Raw genomic sequence first — 21,356 nt, 5'->3', positions numbered from 1 at the left:
TTCTTTGTGTGTGTATGTGTGTGTAATGCCGTCCTTTCTGCTACAAAATACTGGAATCTGCAATAAAAACCTAAACTAAACTCAAATAAAGTAGTCCATCAGTTACCAGTGTAGACACAGCTTCTTAACTTCAAAGCAAACAATTCCGGTAATGTGTAAAATGAATTCAAATCACCCCCCTCTTTTTCTTCTATTTTTTTTTTTTATTTTGTAAAGAGCAAATAGGCTGGGAACCGCTGCCAGTCACACTTTACGAGCGCACACAGAAGGCAGAAACAACAGGCAAATGAGACGTGATGCATAAAATAGTAAACTGTTTTATTCTTTTTTTAACCATGCCACTGAACACTGACGCATACAGAGTTGTGCCTGAATCCACACGGAGAAAACACTTTCACACACTGTGTTACAAAGCTGTAATGAAGAGGGATTTTACTGCACACATGGCAAGAAGAACAACCCTGATTGGATACCAGGTCGAGCTTTGATCTGGCCCTGAGGTAGACAGACATTGACATAATCTAAACAATGCTAATCACATCCTTCTAGGACACATCAAATAAAAGACAGCTGTATTATCACAACATAGAAAGATCAAAGAAAAAAAAAATCCTTTTCAAACAAAAGTGCTCTATTTCTTTTGGTCCACCGAGGAAAATCCATTTATAGTGCATGTTCATGTAGAATAGATACAGTGAATGTGTTTTCATGGCACTGAGTGTTGTTGGCTACTTAAGAAGGCATTGGTAATGCCCACAGATGCCAAGATTTGCTATACACACTGTTTTCATCCAAAGATGTCAGTCCATTGTCACTTTGAAGGGAACAATTTGAGACAAGCGTGTACTTTTTTTACATCAAAAATTGCTTGGAACTTGCATCAGAGTATCAGCCACTATCACAGTATGTTGCTTCCAGTTGCAATGTTCAGACAAAGTGGATCTACATGGCAGTCTATCTTTAATTGAGTAACAATAAACAAACACCCAGAAACAACTATCAATAGCACAGACCCATGTACTCAAGCACATCAATGCTCTACTTATAAAAGAGGCACAAGGGAGGGATCTTAATCAAATCAGAGACTTATAAAACACACACATTAAGATGTTTTCTTTTTTTCTCAAATCATACCAAATGTAAACAGATAGCAAATTACTGTAATACAAAAATACAACATGTTTAAATCTATAAGGCCCGTGTTAGGCTCACATAAGGGAATAACATACCATGACAGATTTTACATTACAGCTACACTACAACTGACAATAACCTGCTCATAGTAATTCAGTGTCAGAATTTTCTTTTTGTGTTTTGCTTAAAAAGCAAACAAACAAAAAACTACTTTTCATGTTTTCTTCAGTTTTCTCCAAGAAAATTCTGATTCTGTGATTTTTATAAGACATCTATATATAGTTTAAGGGACAGTTCACAACAAAAAATCAGATTTAGTTTAGTTTAAGCACGAGCCGCCCAGTTTGAGAAGACAACGCTGCTTGGAGATGTTGTCCTTCTCTTGAAATTCATCAAAGTAAATAGAAATCATAATCTCAATATACAAATTTAAAAAAAAATCAATCAAAACACAAAAAGCTCAGTCTTTTCATATATCAACTATTCCACACAGCAATCATATCAGACGGCATCACAAAAGGCTCATGCTTGTGGCTGAGCTGTAATGTTAGCTACCTGCATGCTTCTTTTGGTTAGCGATTACAGAAACTACAGAGTAAATAGTCCCTACATGAAATTGCTCACAACAGAGTTTTGGGGTTTTGTTTCTTTTAAAGTAACCGGGTCAGTCTCTGTACCATTTGATTCCATCATAATCAAGAGAAGACAAGCATCTCTATAAAAACTGGGCGACTCGCACCAGATGAATAAACAGCACTACAGACCAGAGGAAAAATACCTACATTTGATTTTTGGATAAACTGTTCCTTAAAGGATTTTTTTTAATAAAAAAAACTACACAGAAAGCCATGTTGAGGCATTTTTTACACACTTTTTGACCATGTAATTTATGATGAATTCTAAAAAAAAACAAACAAACTGAAAACGGCTGATGGATGAATAATTTGCAGTGGATTTAAAACAGTGAAAAGTGAGGAGAGGTAGAGCTCGCTCTACTAGAAATCATCCCAAGAGACACGGACCGTCTGATGAAAACCAGCACATATTTGGTAACAAATAAACAACGTATAAATAGCACAACCTTATTACAAGAGAAACTCAAATTGTGAGCCGGCTACCCCACCCCCCGAAACAATAACACCCACTGCAAGAAAGACAAGGCAATTAAAGAGATCAAGCTTATGAGGTCAAAACGTGGCAGCCATTCAAGTAAAACATGCAGAAAATAAACAACTCAAATAAAAACCAAACAGCAGGAGAAAAAACAAAAAAACCCAAAGCAGTCACAGGAAATTAGGAGAGAAAATGTTGCAAAGTTCAGCCAATCAAGCCTTCGTGGAATTATTTTCAACATCTACTGCACAATCATAGACGATAACTCGGGTTGTCTGATGGTTTAGCAATCAGTCAAAATGCTCCTGCTACACATACAGGTCAGCAGTCACAGCCATTGTGGCATTGATTTTAACCACAGTGGATCCATTAGAGATACAGTGATTATCAAAACTTGTGTGCGAGGGAGACTGTGTGTGTCTGTATGTTTGTGCACGTCAGGGCTAAAACAGTTAAGTCATCAGGAAACTGTCAAAAATGTGATAATCGATTAATCTTGCAATATTTATTGGACTTTTTTGGGCAAATATCTTTAAAGAATTCAGCTTGTCAACAAAATGTGACTTCTTCTGCCCTTTTTTTTCCTTTTAGAGTAAAAATAACCTGACTGATGATGAACATTGGTTGCAGCCCTAACGTGTACGCCCATCTGTTTTCGTGCTTGCACGTCTAATTGTCAGGAAAAAAACAAATAAAACCAACTCAGTATCTCTTTGAGCGACATCTCTCCATGATACACTTCCCAGTTCACCCAACAAGAATTCAGACTCTTTCAAAAACCCTTACAGAAACATTTCAAACCAGCAACACAGGTTTTCATCCAACAGTGACTGTGTGCGTGCGAGTGTGTGTGGGTGTTAGCGCCAGTCAGACTGTGCTTGGAGTCCAAGTCCTGCTCAGACGTAACAGACATACAGGTAAGTCTTTTCTATCCTCCAATCCGCCGGCACCTCCTCGGGTTTGTGGCCCTTCATGTGCTTCTGCATGGCAGCCAGGCTGGGGCAGAAGTCCTGGCAGATGGTGCACTGGTACGGAGACGCTCCGTTGTGAGTGCGCAGGTGCTTGATCATAGCCGAGTAGTCTCTTGACCGTTGGTGACAGAGCTTACACTCAAATGGCTTCTCACCTGAAAAATTCAACAATACGGCATTAACCTTGTAGACCTGCAGCCAGATGAGACGGGACTCGCCTCCTAGTTTAGGCCGCTGCACTTTCAGAGGTGTGTTTGTATGTCGGTGCTCTAGGGTTAGACCTGAATTTGATATTAACATTTCAAACCCTGAGACATAAAATAATACTGGCAATATCTTTCATTTTTTTAATGAATTAGTTATTAAACCTTCTGATAATTTTTTTTAAAGAAATTAAATATTAATTTGCATATATTAGTTTTAATTTGTATCATATTTGCTACGTCTGGTATTTTTTGTAATTTGTTGCTTAAAAATGGGTGAAGGAAAAAAACTTACTGATAATCTAGCACTCAAGAACTCTCAAACTCATGTATTAAATATGATACAATTGGCTTTAAAGGTTTTAAAATGAGTCTGTCAGCATCCAAAAGAAATTTTCTTTCTGTCTTAAAAAAGGGACGTGATTAATTTATGTGATTAATACAAAATCACATAAAAATAAAAAGCCTCACTATGGCCATTCTTTAAAGTACAAGATAACTAATGATCAAATGATTAAACTTTATTTCCTTGCTAAAAAAAAAAGTTGAAATTTTGGCAGAGCACATTGTTAGCTGTAGAAGAAATGCTGTATTTTATTTATTTCTGTCTTTTTCTAAGGCCAAAACCTTAAATGCATTAGTCTAAATCAATACGTTCCTGCCCTTTCTATGGCAGGCATTCCCACTGAAGAGTCTTTAAAGTGATTTTCCAGCATAAAGATAGCAGGGCACTGTACATTTTAGTAAGCGTGACTCATAAAGGAGTAAAATACTGCTTTTGTGGGGGACGATTTATACATAATGAATTATACAAACGGCAGCAGCAGCATTGTAAATGTGCCACTAAATGAAAATGTTGGCCGTGGTCACTGTAACACCAAGTGCAACACTGAGGTGTATCCATGTCTAATAAGAGACTTTTGGTGTGTCGATAATACAGGTGATTGTTGGACTTTTCCCTGGATCCACCTGAAGGACTTTTTTCGAGCGCGCGCTCCTCTCTGAGCTCTTACCTGTGTGTACGCGGTAATGTGTCTCTAGCTGGTGTTTCAGGCTGAACCTCTTCCCGCAGCCATTGCACTCGTAAGGCTTCTCTCCCGTGTGGATGCGTTTATGGCCCCTCAGCGTGCCGTCATCTCTGAAACAGCTCCCGCAGAATTCACACTCAAATGGGTGATCGCCTGAAAGCACAATCGTGTCACAACAGCGGCAGCAGCCACAACACCAACACAGCCCATTATCGTGAGAAGCATTAAAGGCTAACTTTATCCTTGGCTCGACACGGCACGCCGCATATGTAGCTGCATAGGTCAAATAGTCACAGAGGCCTTTCCGCACGTGCATAGCAAACGTGGGAAATGATGTTCTTTCAGACGTTGCTAATGTTATGACATGAGGACACTCCTCTTGGCTGTCGGCTAATAGCTAATAAAAGTCCTCCAGGCATGTGCTGCTCGGTTCTCTATACTGTAGTTAATCTATTTCTCTCCTAGGCTGAGGGTTTGACTCATCTCCAATGACCTATGTGCCTCATTATCTCAGTGTCCACAGCAACAGCCAAGTCAGAGGATACATTGCTCTCCTCATTACAGGCCGATTCTCCCCAATCCCCCACCCCACTGTGGAGCAGATGACATTTACAAAATGTTACTTCCAAGCAGAATGGCATACAAACAAGATACGCTGCCATGGCCAAAACTCCCTTCACTTCTGTCTCTTCACATCAATTATGTATTTCTCCTGTCTAGACATCAAGCCGTCCTGACAGCTGGGAGTGTTATTTAAGGTAAAAGAAGAAAGGGGGACATCTTTTCAGTAAATATCTCTCCGTCTCCTGCGGCACTAAGACTCACCCTTGGTAGAACACACAGACAAGTCATTTCCATTTGCTTTTCCTTCAATATTTATTTGGGTTTCCTCTATCATTTTGGGTGAACCGCACTAGAACTGACAGCCGTGAATTGCAGAGGCCCGAAGGCTGTCTAAGAACCCAAAATATAAACAGGATGAAATTGCCCAAAATATGCACCGGCCATAACGGTACAGTGCTGTCATCGCCGAGGTGAGTCATCTTATAGAGAAGGAAGGAGGGTGGGAGAGGATGCATGCAAATTGACTAAAACCTTAAAGCCAATAACCCCAGGAAATTAACCCATATACCAAAATAAATACAGCTGTCTCTCGTCTCCTCCTTAACGTATGCATGTGCCTGACACCGACATGTTCGCGTTTTATGACGGCAGCTGACACTGTGAATAATGAGGATAGTACAAATGATCCGTCTCTTACCCGTGTGTGAGCGCAAGTGCCTTTTGAGGGTAGTGTGGCTGGGAAAGGGGCGCTCACAGTGGCTACAGATGTAGCTGTGCATGCCTGCATGGGCCTCCATGTGCTGCTGCAGGGCCTTCTGGGTCTGGAAGCGCTTTGCACACAGCAGACAGAACACCGCCATGTCAGTCCCTGGAGAACGCGCAAGACACAGACGCACAGTTATTTCAGTACCATACACAGACAGGGCCTTAAGTGGGGAAACTGGGTCACTTCAACTTTGTGTGAGTCCTCTGAGGGAAAAGCTTCTTTCAAAGAGCAAGTGCCTCTACCTAAACTAACTCCCCTAAAAGCCCAGAGGCACTTTCAGCTGTGAGTCTTTATACGTTCTATTTTAAACCATGAAAGTCATTGTTTTCTTTAAGAATTTCCCACACAATGCAGAGCATGCCAATCACACAATCAATGGCTCCTTCCTGGTGTGTTAGATGTGTAATTATTCTCTTCATTCCCCATCAGGAGTCAGCTACAGCCTGTGAAGTCCTCTGTCTCTGTGCTCAAAGAGCAGCTGATAGTAGCTCCACCCTAAATGATGCCTACACTATGCGCTCTGTGCAGAATGTTAAGTAGTGATATCAAGCCATTAAAGGCAGGACTGCAGGAAAAAACACAATCCAGTTTAATCCTGTGTGTGACCTGGCATCTCTTTGGGGCTGCTTTCCTGTTGCACAGAGTGTGGAGAGGAATACAGATAGGGAGTTGCTGGCAGGCTAGTTTAAGTCAAAATGGCTATGTGAAGAAGATCCATTGGCTGTCATACAGTCAACATTTGATCTACAGGATGTGTACGCCAGCACGCTCCATTGTGACATTCACACTGATGCAAAATTCATATGTGCACCGGTGAGGGACTGGTTAATCAGTGGCATCGGACGTAATGTGCATGTCCTGGAGAGTGAGGCTTTAATGTGAGATTATGAGGTCCTTATTTCTCTGTCTGCACAGGTTGCAGATCATTTACAATGCTAGCAGGTCCCATTGCTCCTGACTCAGATTCAATCAGACATCTCCAGCGGAGGATCATTAGTAAACAGAGGACTGTGCCAGCACTTCATTGGAATTCAAGTGGGGTTGCTGTGTCGCATTTAAAATGCAGTCTGATGAGGTCCACTAAATCAAATCATTTGTTACTGTTATTGAAGTGCCTTGAGGCAACTGGCAATTAAATTGGAATTAACGCAGGGAAAGGGATACAGCACACTCATACTAAGAGGGAAGAGTGTCAGACACTTGCTTTAGGTTCAATCAAGTTAAAGACAAGCCTGTTCAAAGGAGAAAGAAAAAGAAACAAATCAAGCATATTCACATTTTTTCAGGGATAAATCAAAAACGTTGGCTGAGTATTGTTTGCTCATCCGCGTATCACAGTTTGCTCAAACAATGAAAGACACTTTAACATTTCATGGATGACTGCAGTTTAGCTTAAATAAAGAAAGCCTCAGCTTCCTGTTTTGTTTTGTTTTTTCTCTCAAATGTTCTGAAATTTCACCCCAAAACAAAACTTAATAGAACCGATCGTTCATAATCATTAACGGAAATAAGACGGGATGAAAGGCATTCCCCGATCTTAAACGTCCTGCAGGGAACCGATCTGATGGAATGAGCTGCACCTGTTCAGAGGCTTTAGCCTGTGCTCTTTTCCACAAAGGGCACACAATGAGGTTCAGGCCCTCATTGACCAAGCCCATTAGTCATAGGCTCCTCATGCAACTCCTACAATCCCTGTCTTTATGTTGTCGCCTAATGACCAAGGCCCTTTCTCACACATGGATCACAATATTTTAGTTGTAGACAAAAGACCCTCCAGTCTCAATGCCCCTGCGCCCTCCCCACTCCCCTTATTCGCTGACCATACAGGAAATCCTTTCACTGGCTAACCAGCTTCACTTTCTCCCTGAGTCATACCTAACGAATGCTGCTTTTGCTCTGCGCTGTGCAACAGTATAGTCTGGATAATGATCTATCCAAAAATGGTTAAAAACACTTAAGAAGCAGAAAATGCAGTCTCTGAATGACCCCGAGATGTGAAGCCTTCCTCCACTTTAACCAGCTAGCAGTAAATTCTTTCAACCAGCAGGGGGAGCGCTTTCTGTTCCAATGTGTCCACGTTCCTGTAGCTGCAGGCAGAGCAGAGCCCTCAACCAACTGAGCAGCATATTATCCACCTTGTAGATACTTCAAAGCTACTTTAATTATCCTCCCTCTACTCTCTCGTTATTAACCGTCATATATTTTAAACGCCTGTTTCGGTGCAGCTTGCATATTTTCCTTTTTTTTCCTCCCCTGTCTGCTCTAGAAGTTTTACATCCTAGTTTCTCTGTGGAGGTAAACCGTGACTCCCTGACACACTCGCAGACACTCACAGATGTACATCCTGATCTTTCTGTCACCGACAATACTGAAACTTGAGAAAAGGAATATGACAACTCTTCTGTCACAAGAATCTCAACCCTTGATCTCGGGCTGACACGCAGTGACAACAGCTCAGCAGTCGTTTTCGGTTTTATTCTGCGCAAGCGACGCTGAAAATAAAAATACCAAAAAATGTCTTGAAGTGTAAACAAAAACCTTTGGAGGCGAGGAAGTGTTTGTATGCGTTAGTGGTGGCATTTCGCCTCACTGCGCTCTGTTAACTTTTGAAATGAAAAAGGTTTTGCGATCGTAGAGTTTTCCAGTAAGCTTTGGTAATAAATGCAGGGGAGATTCTTTATGAGAGAATAAGCCCTAAAGTTGGCCGTCACTGCCCCCTGCTTTCTCACCCTTAACCAGACAATGGGTTTGGACTTTAGGCTTTAAGGCACAGGATGACCCCCTGACCTATGGCCCTCAATAGGCTAAAGACCACGTAATCAATAGCATTTCTCAAAGGCTGGAGCGTTGACTGAGCATTGTGTTTAGTGGGCGGGAGCTTTAACAGTGGGAATAATGATTTACTTTTAAGCAATTCTGCTACGAGGCAGAAAATCTAAACATTTACTGTGTGCGTTATGTGACTAAGCTGCTCATCTAATGCACAATTAGGTTAGTAATTGAGGACAGTTTGGGGTTGTTATGCGATTTCAGCATATCTCTATGAAGCCGATGTGTATGCTCGTGTGATTTAACATAGTCTGCCTTCATGCATCTGCCACTTATTCAGTCCAACTGAGGTGGGAGCCAGCCAGGCTCTCACGCTGCCTAAGAAACAAAACCATGTGTCTAGGCAACCAGATAGGATCATGGTCCTTGTTGGGGTGAAGTGTTCAAGCTAATCCCTTCATTCACAAATAAGCGCAGCCTGTTTCTTTTCAAGCAGCAAACAAAAGTTTTCCCACCCTGAGATTCTGGGAGTAAACCCACGGCAAATTGGACAAGAGATTGTATCAGTGATGACCGCAAAGCTGTATAATTTCTTCTGTGTTAATCTTAACTTCAGTGTCCTGAGCCTACAGATTACACTGGTGGAACCGTGAAAAATGTTCTTTCTGTGTTTGCTGAAATATGCCGTAGACTTCATTTTAACAGCATCGGTCACAAATGACTGGCATTATTTTAATAGACGCTTTCAGAATTCGATCCATTAAGGCATTTGTTTCGGCAAATTGTGAATGACAGCCGAGTCAGAGCTGAACAAATCACCTGCTGCTATCAAAACAACAGCGGATTTCACAGTTTACAATATTAACATCAATGCTGTTCACGTCCACTAGTATGCAGTGTAAAGGCACTTTCAGCTACGTCCTCGGGCCCTGCTCGCCGTCTGCCGGCAACTCTGCTATCACCCTGTTAAACATACACAGCCAGGCGGGCTACGTGCTATGTGCTGGACCTCACATGACCCCGTGCGTTCAGGCTACTGTACGTGTTCATGCGGACAGCTCCATGTAGAGCAACAGTACAGTACCTTAAACAACCCCGGGCCCTCATCAGTAGACTGCTAATCTACCCGAGTGAGGAACAACCGACTCAATAATTAATGCAACAAGAGATACGTTGCTCGTGTTTAACCACCATTCCACGGACCGGTTCATTGAGGTCACACACTGATTCATTCGCCTCTGTTCCTAGAACGTTTGCTATATTATCTATAGCTACTGTATTTCACTTTACATGAAATGGCAGGGCAGCTCGGAGCGTGGGTTTTTTTTTGTGTGTGTGTGTGTGTGTGGTAACAGTCAGGGAAAAAAAGACATAATGGCCAAACAGAGCGCAGTTCAGTTCAGTTTAAGGCTTATGCGAATTACAACTGGGTATTAACAGGAGGGTGCAGTATGATGACGGACACGCAATTAGGCGAGCTAAAAGGTCTGCATTAAGAGGGATGCATTAGAAAGCCTGGGCTGTATCTGAACAGACTACAGGACTGTTTAATTAGGGTTTGGACAGAAGGTAATATTATTCACTTGATGAAGCAGCCTGTAATGTGTGGAAACAGTGCAGCTGCTGTGAGTACACAAAGACAGCACTCTTATGGCCTTTTTTCTTTAGGCAAGGCAAGGTGGCAAAATGGTCAGCCAGCACAGTTTGAAGCACATATAGTCGATTTCTGTGCATGGTGGAGATAAGCTATGAGTCTTGGGTTTTCCAAAATGGAAAGCTAGGTGCCCCAGAGCCCTTACTTGCCATGATGAAACAAACCCCTTTGTTGTGAGAGCAATTCGGAGACAGATCCATTCTTTTATTTTGGGCACTGACAAGTAGGTCAGAGGAGACTATGACAGTGCTGTGGTGAGGAGTAAACAGCAGCACATGATGTTGTTTTCCTCCGTGTCCTGGCATCCAACACCAGCAGCAATCCTCCTGCCCTCAGGAAGTCCTCACATACCCCCTACCCCCTTCCCTTCTCACAGTGCAACACACCCCTAACCCTCTCCACCACAACCCCCTGCTCTCTTTGATCTCTAACTTCAGCAACCCAGGGCCATTCACCTCTGACATATAAAAGTGGCTAAAGACTTTCACTGTAAACTAGTCTTGCGGCCAAATCAGCCAAATTGCCACAGAGTAAGGTCTCCCAAAAGCAGAATTATTTCCCCTCTGGAGAAGAAGTGGACGTCAGTGCTGCAGCTGCTGAGGTCTGACAAGTGTTAATCTGCTAAGGGGAAACTCATTTGGCTAACTGGTTATGCCACATGGCAAATTAAAGCAGAGGCTGCACGCTCGGCACTGTGTCTCTATCTTTTTTGTTTTGTTTTGGGGGTTTTTTTTTTAGAAGAAGAAGAAATAAAAACCAGGTGATTTAGAAAATGCGAGTCTCTGCAGTGATTTGGAAAATTTCCTTGCATAACCTCGGCACAACTGATTGAATTACCTGTAGCTCATGACGAATGCCACAATAAGAGTCAGTAAAAAGGGTCATGCGTCACAGCGGACCAAGCTGAGATCATGACAAAATAAGAGAGTAATGCCCTCCTGCACCCTGCTCTGGATACAGTGCCAAGCTGAAACCGAGCTCTGGATGTTTACAACTCAGGGAGATGAGGGTAGAAACTTCTGGGCATCGTTAACACCCCTCCATGTCCACATCCATTAACTATTCATACTGTGTGTGCCACCTGGAGTTACAGTTACGTGCCAGTGCTCCTGAGAGGGTTATCACCTTTCTCTGACAGTAGCAGAAAAGGTGTGGATTCGGACACTGTCAGGGATACATGTATGTGCCATCTGACAACAAAACTGTTGGGCAATAAACTCGAATTTAGGCGGATGGAAAAATGATGCATTCATTACAGACAACCGATAAACCTTTTAGAACTGTCTTAATCAAAAAGAAAAATACCAACTTGCTAAGAAAAGTACTGCACTTAGACAACATCTGGTTTATCTCTCGCTTGATTTTTAGTGCATTTTATTTAATCAGTTGGACACTTGTGTTGTTTGTCATTTTTATCTCCTCCTTTTTCCTTTTTTTCCCCCTCTGTGAGGCACTTTCTAACGTTGATAACGACTTCAGCTCCCCGGGCATGTTTTTCCAAACTACGAGAGTCCAGATTGCAAATCACCATCCAGGTTTGTGCAGCCAGTCAGCCAGAAATATAACTATTTAAAAAAATACTTTGACTCATCTTGGTGCCAAATGTTAATGCCAGACACTCGCTGAACAAGAAGAGTATGTAATGCAAACATTTTGCCTGGTTTGAGATCACTGAAAAATCACAAAAAGGTGTCTGGCCTGCTGTTGAGTGTGTGGGCGTGAGGTAAATAATTTCACAGCCGCTGTCATGAGGGAGGTGAGGATAGTATGTCTGTGAAACTGTAATGCTGGTGCTGTAAAGCTACTGCTGTGGCAAAGTGGCATGCAGTGGGTCTGGATGCCAGGAGATATTAGTGGGTGATATGTGAGAGGGCCTCCCACCTCCCTGTTGATAAATTATGGAGCATCATGACAGGAACAGTTTAACCCAGCCAGCATGACAAGCCAGTTTATACCATGATCACGAGTCCCGTAGTCACGGCTTACTCAACAGCTCAATGCATGCTGTCCAGGTTAAACATGTGTGTGTGTGTGTGTGTGTGTGTGTGTGTATGTATGTATGTGTGTGTGCATGCGTGCACATTGAGAAAGCATGCACACATGTTTGTAAAGTACCTGTGTGTGTTTGCCTGTGGGCTTCCAGAGCGTCCTCTGAGGAGAATGTCGCTCCGCACTGATCACACACGAGCGCCTCTGCAGGAGCTGTAGACAAAATCAAATTCAAAAGAGTGTATTTTGATCAGACCTGAACGCAAACATGCGTTTGTAATTGCAGCCTAAGTCAGTTAATTTCACATTTAAAGAGGACTGTGGAGAAAAGCAACGAGAGGGGGGGAACAAAGAGACGCTGTTTGAAAAGTCAGCAAAGAGCCTTGTTTGTCACACACTTGTGCTTTTCAGGTGTTAACACAAGGAAGCAAATGCGCGGAGTACAATGGAGCAGTGGAAAGCGCCGTAAAAACACAACTGGGGACAAACAAAAGCACCAGACAGGGTGCAATGGCCCTTCTTCTCGAAAAAAAAGAAAAGAAAAAAAAGAGCAGAGCTGAAGAGTTTTATTTACCGTGCCCTGTTATCAGTCTCTGAACAGTGAGCAGACTGTATGCCTGAGAGGCCACAGAAGGACTGGGTGTTCTCTCTACAGCAGACGCTTCCCGCCTGCGGCACATCCCTTTATCAAAAAAAACACTTCAGAGTCAACACCCCGAATCCCACCGCATACACTGTAACTACAGTTCCCAGTTCACCTTTGGAATGCCCTTGTCTATTCTGATGAAGACATGAGAGAGACAAGTATGCACGCTGCCAGCAGAAACGTTCAATCCTTGTTCTGCACTCACCTCACACCTGCACAGACAGACAAATAAGACAGATATGCACATACGCACACATGCACACGCTCGCTCTTTCTCTTTCTCTCACACACAGCTGTTTGGATGTGGGTTGGCTCTCACAGAGATGTAAATCGGTTGCAGATCCATACTGGCCCAGGGCTCATTCACTGATCTATTTTCTGCTCAGCTGGCTTTAAATGAAGTTAAAATGACTCATTAAAACACCCACAAGCTTTGGGAACTCTGAGCGCTACAGCCTAAATGTGGTCCTCTTTCAACTCTTACGATGCCACTATACAGAGACACTCTGCCACTGTTCCCAGTGCTGCACACAAATACCAAAAAAAAAAAAAGAGAGAGAGAGCCCCAATCTGTTCATTTCTAAAAACAACAATTTTTGAAAACAAACTGTTACTGTTTTGGAATAGTGCGTTTTGTTACACGGCATAAAAATAAAACTTGCTTGAGAGTAGTGTTGTTTAGTAGTAACACTAAAGCAGAATTTGCGATCCTGATGTTGTGTGACGCTGTCCAGTGTGGTGTGTTGTGTTGTGTGAGATTGTGTGATAAGGGAAGAAGAGAACATAGTGCATTGTCTTGTGCAGTCAAAGGCACGGAGTGTGCTCTCATCCATAAACCATCAAACTGTCTCCAGACGCGGCTGCAATCGTCCTCCATCAAAACACTTTGTCTGGCATACCAAAATAAGAGCCAGCATCGAGCTGAATACCAAATCAGCCCATTAGAGCAGTGGAGCACTCGCTCCTTAGCAACCAGCGGGATCTAAGGCTGCTATACCGAAATACACAGTGACAAAGAAATGAGATCCACATCTCTCTCTTTTTTTTTTTCTGTAGTATTATAGGTTGACACATTGGGATGGGGAGAGTTTATGCAAAAAATTCAAATTAGGTTAAAGGTGCTGCTGTTACGGATGTCGCTGCGAATTGAAAATCAAAGCGCGTTGTGGTGGTCGGGGTAATGCAAGACAATATGTGTGTTTAGGGTTATCCAGAGGGTATAAAAGAGGAGGAACAGAAAAAGGGAGGGGGATCAGGTGAAGTTTAAAGAAGCAGATTCTTTCTCTCATCCGTCAGCAGGATGTCATTCCAAAACAATCCTCATAGAGAAGGCGGAGAGGACAGGGACTTTGCCTTGTCTGTACACATATTCCAACTGAGGTTTGTGTTTTAGTTTCATTTTTAGTCCCTGATCCCCCCCCCCTCCCCAAACTCCCCGCCCCTCCTCTCTCTCTATTTTGGATAAAGTAGCTGGGAGAGCAGTCAGGTCTGATTAAGTCTCCATTTGGGTACAGTGTGTTCCTGGACACACATCTGCGAGCGAGCCATCACACACGCTTCGGAACACTGGCAGAACACCCAGGCCTGCCGGCAGCTGATGATGTCATCACTCAGAAGGGGCAGAGCTGGCGAGCTGCCAGAGTCTCCGAAAAAACACAGAAACGATTCAAACTGAGAGAGACTAGAGAGGGAGACGGAGAGAAGAGAGGGAGGGAGACGTGCATAGACCTAAGCATGGAAAAGAAAGCATGATCCAAGTATTCGGAGCAGCACTAACCGGCATTGGGGGGGGGGGGGTGTCGTAGCATGAACAGGTGCATTTGAAAAGCTGCACTACTGTATCAAGAGGGTTGATCAGCTCTGAATGCTCTGAGATGAGAGTGTGAGAGTTACTAAGTACCTGTGTGAGACAGCATGTGCATCCTGAGCCGCATGCTGTCCTGGAAGTGTTTGCCACAGTATTCACAGCCATTGCCCTTCTCCTCATTATGGAGCCTCCTGTGGAAAGACAAACACTAACGTGAGCGTGTTAACGGATTCAAGAAACGGAGCGAGAACGCACTTTTGATAAAGCAAAAAAGCCGCAGATTCGAGACACTTTTATTAAGGTCTCCCAAACCTAGAAGCATCATTGTAACAAGAGGAGCATGTTTTAATTCCGGCAAGAATCCCTCGCTGAATGCGGCATCATTAGCGTAAGAGGCCCTTGGAGTTGTGAATCACAACGCATGAACGCTAAAAGAACACAGACAATAGGATATCTGGCTAATTTCAGAGCGCAAACATACGCGTGCCTCCACCCGCCAGCACTGCAAGACACTGGGCACACACGCAAATCCACTCAGACTAGCGCGCGCACACACACACACACAGACAGCACATGCACGCAAACTCGCATCCCGACATAATATGCACACGCATACACTCCTCCTGTAACTGCAATGAAAAGGAGAAAAGAAGATGATTTGCCGAAGCTCCGCCGGCAGCAAAACCTATCATATCATATCACACACATCCAAGCATGCAAGGCATCTGTACTGTTATCCTTGGATCACCCCGCCAACAGCAGAGGAAATGGCCTAAAAAGTCTGTGGTTAAACACACACTGTGGTCATAATAAATAAGACTTAAGATGTCATTTAATTTAGATGAAATCAACATTAATGCCGTCAGGAACAAAAAGGAATCCTTTTAGAGCTGCAGGCCCAGAAATACTCCATGTAGTTTCAAATTTGACCAGCTTCTGTTCATACTAGATTCTTATACTATACTAGATTAGATTTTACTTAGGACATCCTGGTGGTCAAGCAGTCTGCGATATATGCAGTTATATTACAATCTTTGATTTTTGGCAGATGCTTCCTAATATTTGTTAATATGCTTAAAAAAAGATGTTTGAGGTAGTTTAGAAATAGTGTCCAATACGATTGCTTACAGCGAGGTCTGCAGCACATGTTGCAGAGTAGCATCAGTGGTTTTCATATTAAATAGAGAGAAGTACATTACTAGAAAAATATTTTCCTATTCAATATAACTTGCATTCTGCATTTATAATAAGAAGCATAATATTATTATTAAGTTCCAATCGCATTTGAAACTAACTTAAACTAACTTCACTCACCATGCATCAACATGTAGCTGACATTTTTGTCATTTAGTTGCATAGATAGCCCCTTAATTACAGAGGTGGGTAATTATTTTTCCCAAGGGGCCACACGAGAATCTCTTTAAAAGCTTATTGGGGTGGCCCTCCACAGCAGTCCCATTTTTTTTGCCTGGCTCCTGCACCTCTGCATATGTCATATGCCAATCATCAGCGTTCTGCATTCCCACTGGTCGTCACTTTAATCACTCGCTTCAAAGCTGAACTCACTTTAGCTTGGCACCCGCCCACTTCGCATCACTATTAGCTTTTTCAGCTGTCACTGCTACGAGTCACCGACATTCACTGACTGGTCTCTTCCTTTGTTTGACACAGTTTGAAATACTTGGAAGACCAAATTACAAGACTTTTTAAAAAATTGATTTTGTGACTTTTTAGTTTATTCATTGTTATGTTTTAAATCATACCATATATGGTTAAATGTCGATATCAGCTTCTGCCCTAAAAGAATAATTAACTGTTGTGCTCCAAATGCAATGAAAGGGGTGGACTTTGTGTCCTGCTGGTCTGGGAATGGGGGTGGGGGGTCGGGGGTTAAAGGCACTGACCGTGTAATCATAATATTTTAAAGTCGGAGTCCAGCTGCGAACAACTGTTGCGTTTGATTTTGAATTCATTCCACGTCTTCCTGCCCTCATTTCACTGTCATTGAAACAAAACCAATAAATTATTTGAAGTTAATTAATTTTGGAATATTGAAAAGAGGAGCTGTCCTCAAACATGCAAAACAGGCTTTTAATTTGATTTTAGCGGCTGTTTAGTAACCTTGAAAAGTTAGTGGAACACTGAACTGTTCATTTTATAATTTCAGCCTCAAGGCTGCTGATTTTTTTTTTAATGGTATATATTTCCCAATTGTTTATTTATCATTCAAGCCAAATTGATTTCTTTTTCTGAAGTGTTTCATACTAAAACTGTGCCAGGAGATGCCTCCTGAACAACACCAGAAAATGTCAATCTGCAGGCCAGGTGTATGCTCAGTGACCTGGTTACAGACCTACAGCAACTTCATTACATCCTCAAGCAGTGCCACCACCGCAGCTCCTTGAACCTGCGGACATGAGCCTGTCTCCGTGAGTAAGCTGTGCGCATCACTAAATATCCCACAGGATGCATTGTTTCAACAGAGTTCTGGAGTGAGGCTGAAATGTCAGCCACAGGCATGAACAGGGAGACACTGCGATCCTAATCATGGGTTAGCTGCACATTAGGACTGCAAACTGTCTTGTTTCTACCGACTGATGATGAGTAAAACACTGACGAGCTTGCACAATTGGAAACAACTGCAATCAAGTTAATGAGAGCTGTCATCGATCTGGTTAATTTTTTGTGTACAATGACAAAAGGACAAGCTAATAAGTAGGGTAAAAATAAACAAGAACAATAAAAAAAAACAACAACAACAAAACAACAGAGCCGAGTCGTGAAGCAGAAGTTATCCATCATGTTGCTGAAGCGTCCAGCCCGGTCCCTGCTGAGAGGATCCTGTCTGCTGATGCAAAGGAATGCATATCAAATAGCCTGGGAGACAGACTGTTGTGTGAAGCACACTTCTGCACAGATAATCAAACAGAATTTAGAAAATGAGGCTTTGTAAATGACAGCATTTTGCGACACTAAGGCCTCTTTATATCAAACCCCTCACAGAGACCCGATTCAAAAGTTGCCGACACGTCTCACTGTTAAGACACGAGCGCAGGTGTCCCTGAGAATAAATGAACAAATTCTCAGATGCTGTTTCAAGCTTTTGACTCACATTATATTCACTGAGAGAGGGGGGGAAAAATCTCGAAGACGTAGAAAAGGTTAAATTTAAGAGACACGTGTCTAGCATAATCATTCATTATCACAATAAGCACAGATCCACCTGCACGCCCGTCTCCTCCATCTTTTATTAAAGGTAACGCACGACTGTCAGTGAAAATGTTGAGCCGCAGGAGAGTGTAGCAGTGTTTCTTCAGCACAAAATACAACAAAATATTTTGTGATTATTAGCTATTGAGCCTGGCGTTTTTAAAGTATATTATTTCATTTTACATTAGTTAAAACAAGCCAGATTAAAAATAAACAGCACAAATTAGTGTTAATGGTTGTTTTGTGCGTGTTACCTGTGCTGCTCCACGGCCTGCCGGCTGTGCAGCTGGAGCCCACATTCGCCACAACACTGCTGGCCTTGAGCTGGGGCCTCGTGCCTCATCCCTGCTGCAAACTGGCCAAGCCTGCTCAGGAGCTCCCTGTGCAGCAACCCTTGGTGCAGCAGGCCACTGTAGGTTCTCGGGTCTAGTGGCACACCCAGGGTTGGGGCCACAGAAACAGACACTGGCATGCCCTCCCCTGTGTGGTTGGATGGCACAGAGTATATGGAGGCCAGGTGTTTCTCAGAGATCCCGGGAAAACAGTCAAGAGTGTTTCCTGCCATTTGTCCTCCATCCTCGGGGCCTGTGTGCAGCTCTCGAGCACTGGTGATGACGCTACCTCTCAGGGGCGTCCCCGGGCCTTCGTCTCTAGGCTGGTCTGAGATGCAGCTTCCCTCCCCTGCACTGGAGGATCTGCCCTCGTAGCTGTTGGCATCATCCACCTGCATGCGCTCTGATTTTATACTTCTGGGAGGTTCGTGGGATGAATCCTGGGCTATCTCTACACCGCTATGCTGAGCCTTCTGGGAGTTCTCCATGTCTACCACTGTGTCCTGCTTGGGGCTCGATTCAGGAGCTGCTTCAGGCTCTGGGCCAGGAGAGCTCCTCTCAGTCATGTGGTACAGTGCCAGGTGGTGTAGAGCTGTGGGACTGGTGTGGTTGGGTCCATCCTGTATGGAATGCTTCTTGGACATCAGCATTTGCCTCCAGTGCCTGGCCCGGCCATGGTCACTGTGATCTCCGGAGCTGTGATTCCTGACCGCCACTTCCTCACTCTCCTCTGCCTGGATGGTCTCCAGCACCTTCAGGCACTGCTCCTCCAGGTACTCGATCTCCAGAATCTCAGCAGCATACAGCAAGTCGTCCAAGTCCTCAGCTGTGGCCTGGAGCGAGGCGGTGTAGGCGTACTCTAGGATCTGCTGGAAAGTCTTGGGGGACAGGAAGTCCAGGGCGTAGCGCAGGCTGCTGCGATGGAACAAGATCTCGAACATTTTGCTAGTGCAGGCCAGGACGGTGCGGTGCGCTGGAAACTCTTGGCCATCCACTGTGATAATGACATCACACAGGGTGCCGGTCAGACGCATCTGATTAGCCCGCTGCAGGAGCGTGCTGGAGTGAGTGGGATTGTGGAGTTGAAGAACACCCATGTTTGTCAGACCCCTATCCACTCGGACCTTTGCTGAGCCCACGCATGAGGTGTGGCTGTCCTGCCTGCTTTGCTTTCAGTTCGCTGTAGGTCTGCGTTTTGGGTGGAGGAATGAAGATGGAAGACTATTAGAGCCCATTTCACGTACAGTATGATGCAAAAGGCAGATGATTATACTCCAGGGAACACACCAGTCAAAAGCAACTTAAAATGATATTAATGAATATTATATAAAGTGAAAAGCAAACCCTCGACCCCCCTATGTGATTTCTTTAATTATTTTATTTGATGCACCCTATATGCATTTAAAAAATACCAAAGGGAGACAACAGGTCGATGAGCGCAAAGCAACAGTTTCCACTGCAGGTGATTAGTCTGAGGTTTCACTGAGAGCGGTCACGTCGCTGTAATAACGTCTGCATACTGAGAGGTGACGGTTCAATTTATCAAGCTCCTCACACATTCATCCATTCCTTCAACAGGTAGGCCTGCTATTAACAAAGCCCTTGAAGGGCTGATTAGTTCATTTAGGCGGCGCACGTTCATGATTAGATGTGTTACAATTAAGCGCTCTGCTTAAAAAAAAGAAAAGAAAGAAAGAAAGAAAGAAAGAAAAGAAAAACAAAAACCTGAGTAAGTTACCAAACTGGCAAAGCACGAAAATAAAGCGCAATCCGCGCATGCATGGATTTTTTTTCTATACATCCAAACGGCTGAATGAGTGTCTGAATAATCCCTGTTTGATGTTTTGTGTAGTCGGACCACTCAACGGCACCTCGAGTGATGCTGACGGGCTGCATCCTCAACTAACCGCAACATCAGAGCGCATCAGGTGCAAACGCACAAATCCACCTGATTATCCAAACACATTGCGACAAATTAACCCTCCCTGCGCGCTTTTCATTTAAGGGGACGCGACGGGTTCGAAAATAAAAGACCCAATTTGTCTAAAATAGTCCAGAGTGCATCACAGTGGAGTGAACAGTGTGCGATACAGTCTGAGCTCATTCAAGTTTGGAAAATCCTAAAGCAGTGCGCGGACTAAACTTAAGTGGATTTCCACATGGTTGCTGCGAATCGAAATTATATCAAGGAGCCACAAAGCTGGCATTATTGTTCAGTGTTAATAATTAAGATGAGGAGGTCTCAAAAGTAGTTCATCGGAGCTGAATCACCTGACAGAAATCAACAGTGGAAAGAATAAAGAGTGGCGGCTGTCAGAGCTGTTCTTACCTCCGTCTCCTAATGTCCTCCGCTGATTATCCAGGCAGTATCATGCTTACACATTTCACAGTACCCGCTCCAAACTCAGTCCTGCTCCAAGTAAGCAAATCATCACCCAGCCACGACAGTCAAACCAGCAGGGGAATGCGATACTGCCGAGGAGAATTTTCAAAATAAAACGACGGCCAGAGCGATGTGATTAATAACTGTTGATCTAACTGACTGTTATTATCAGGTTATAATTACAAACGTAGTGACTGTGTGGCGTTAATACATTGTTTCCAACATGCTGTAACTAACTCAAGAACTAAATTGTTTCAAGAACCAACACTATGATCACAGTAAGAGGAGCAAAGTGATCGAAATGCGTGCAGAAAGCACTTAGTGTGAGTCAAAATCGTTAGTATTCACGTCTTTGTAGATCGTTGCAGAATGACACTCCTGGAAAAACGGCACTACGTGAAGGAAATTATAAAGTTTAGTTTGATTTGATTATTCACCTAAATACTGACACAAACATCAACATATTTTGATCAGTATTAGATGATGTAGCCTATTTTACACAAATTACTGGGTTTAACTCTAAGCCTTCACGTGGAAACAAAGGTAGACAGAGTAATGGTTACACTTATGTATTTCAGCGCTTTATGTAGATAATGCAAATATTTTGTAACAAACTTAGAGAATGTAATTTTATATTTGAAGACAAAGAAAGAATGCGATTCTTATGTGGAGGCTTTGCTTCTTTTTCGTTTTTTGCCAGCTACAAGGTTACTTTACCCATCTTGTAAACCGGTGTACTTTAGTTTTTAGTATTTCAGTAAATGAAGTGAAAAACTGGCCTGCAACT

General features: G+C 43.2%; 1 protein-coding gene across 1 annotated transcript; it reads right to left on the bottom strand.

Annotated features, from left to right (window-relative positions):
• Positions 1-239: 239 nt before the first annotated feature.
• zbtb16b (zinc finger and BTB domain containing 16b) lies at positions 240-20,638 on the bottom strand. The gene is made up of 7 exons (XM_063492908.1): positions 20,516-20,638; positions 18,109-19,374; positions 14,738-14,835; positions 12,318-12,404; positions 5,711-5,881; positions 4,435-4,602; positions 240-3,373 (listed from the first exon to the last, which is right to left on the bottom strand). The coding sequence occupies exons 2-7, from the start codon at positions 19,281-19,283 to the stop codon at positions 3,144-3,146; spliced, it is 1,929 nt and encodes a 642-aa protein (XP_063348978.1). The 5' UTR covers positions 19,284-19,374; positions 20,516-20,638; the 3' UTR covers positions 240-3,143.
• Between the last annotated feature and the right edge of the window lie 718 nt (positions 20,639-21,356).

This window comes from Pelmatolapia mariae, linkage group LG14, assembly GCF_036321145.2.
Source record: "Pelmatolapia mariae isolate MD_Pm_ZW linkage group LG14, Pm_UMD_F_2, whole genome shotgun sequence".
Lineage (NCBI taxonomy): Eukaryota > Metazoa > Chordata > Actinopteri > Cichliformes > Cichlidae > Pelmatolapia > Pelmatolapia mariae.
The sequence above is the reverse complement of the archived record's forward strand: the minus strand, read 5'-3'. Positions and strand labels throughout refer to the sequence as shown.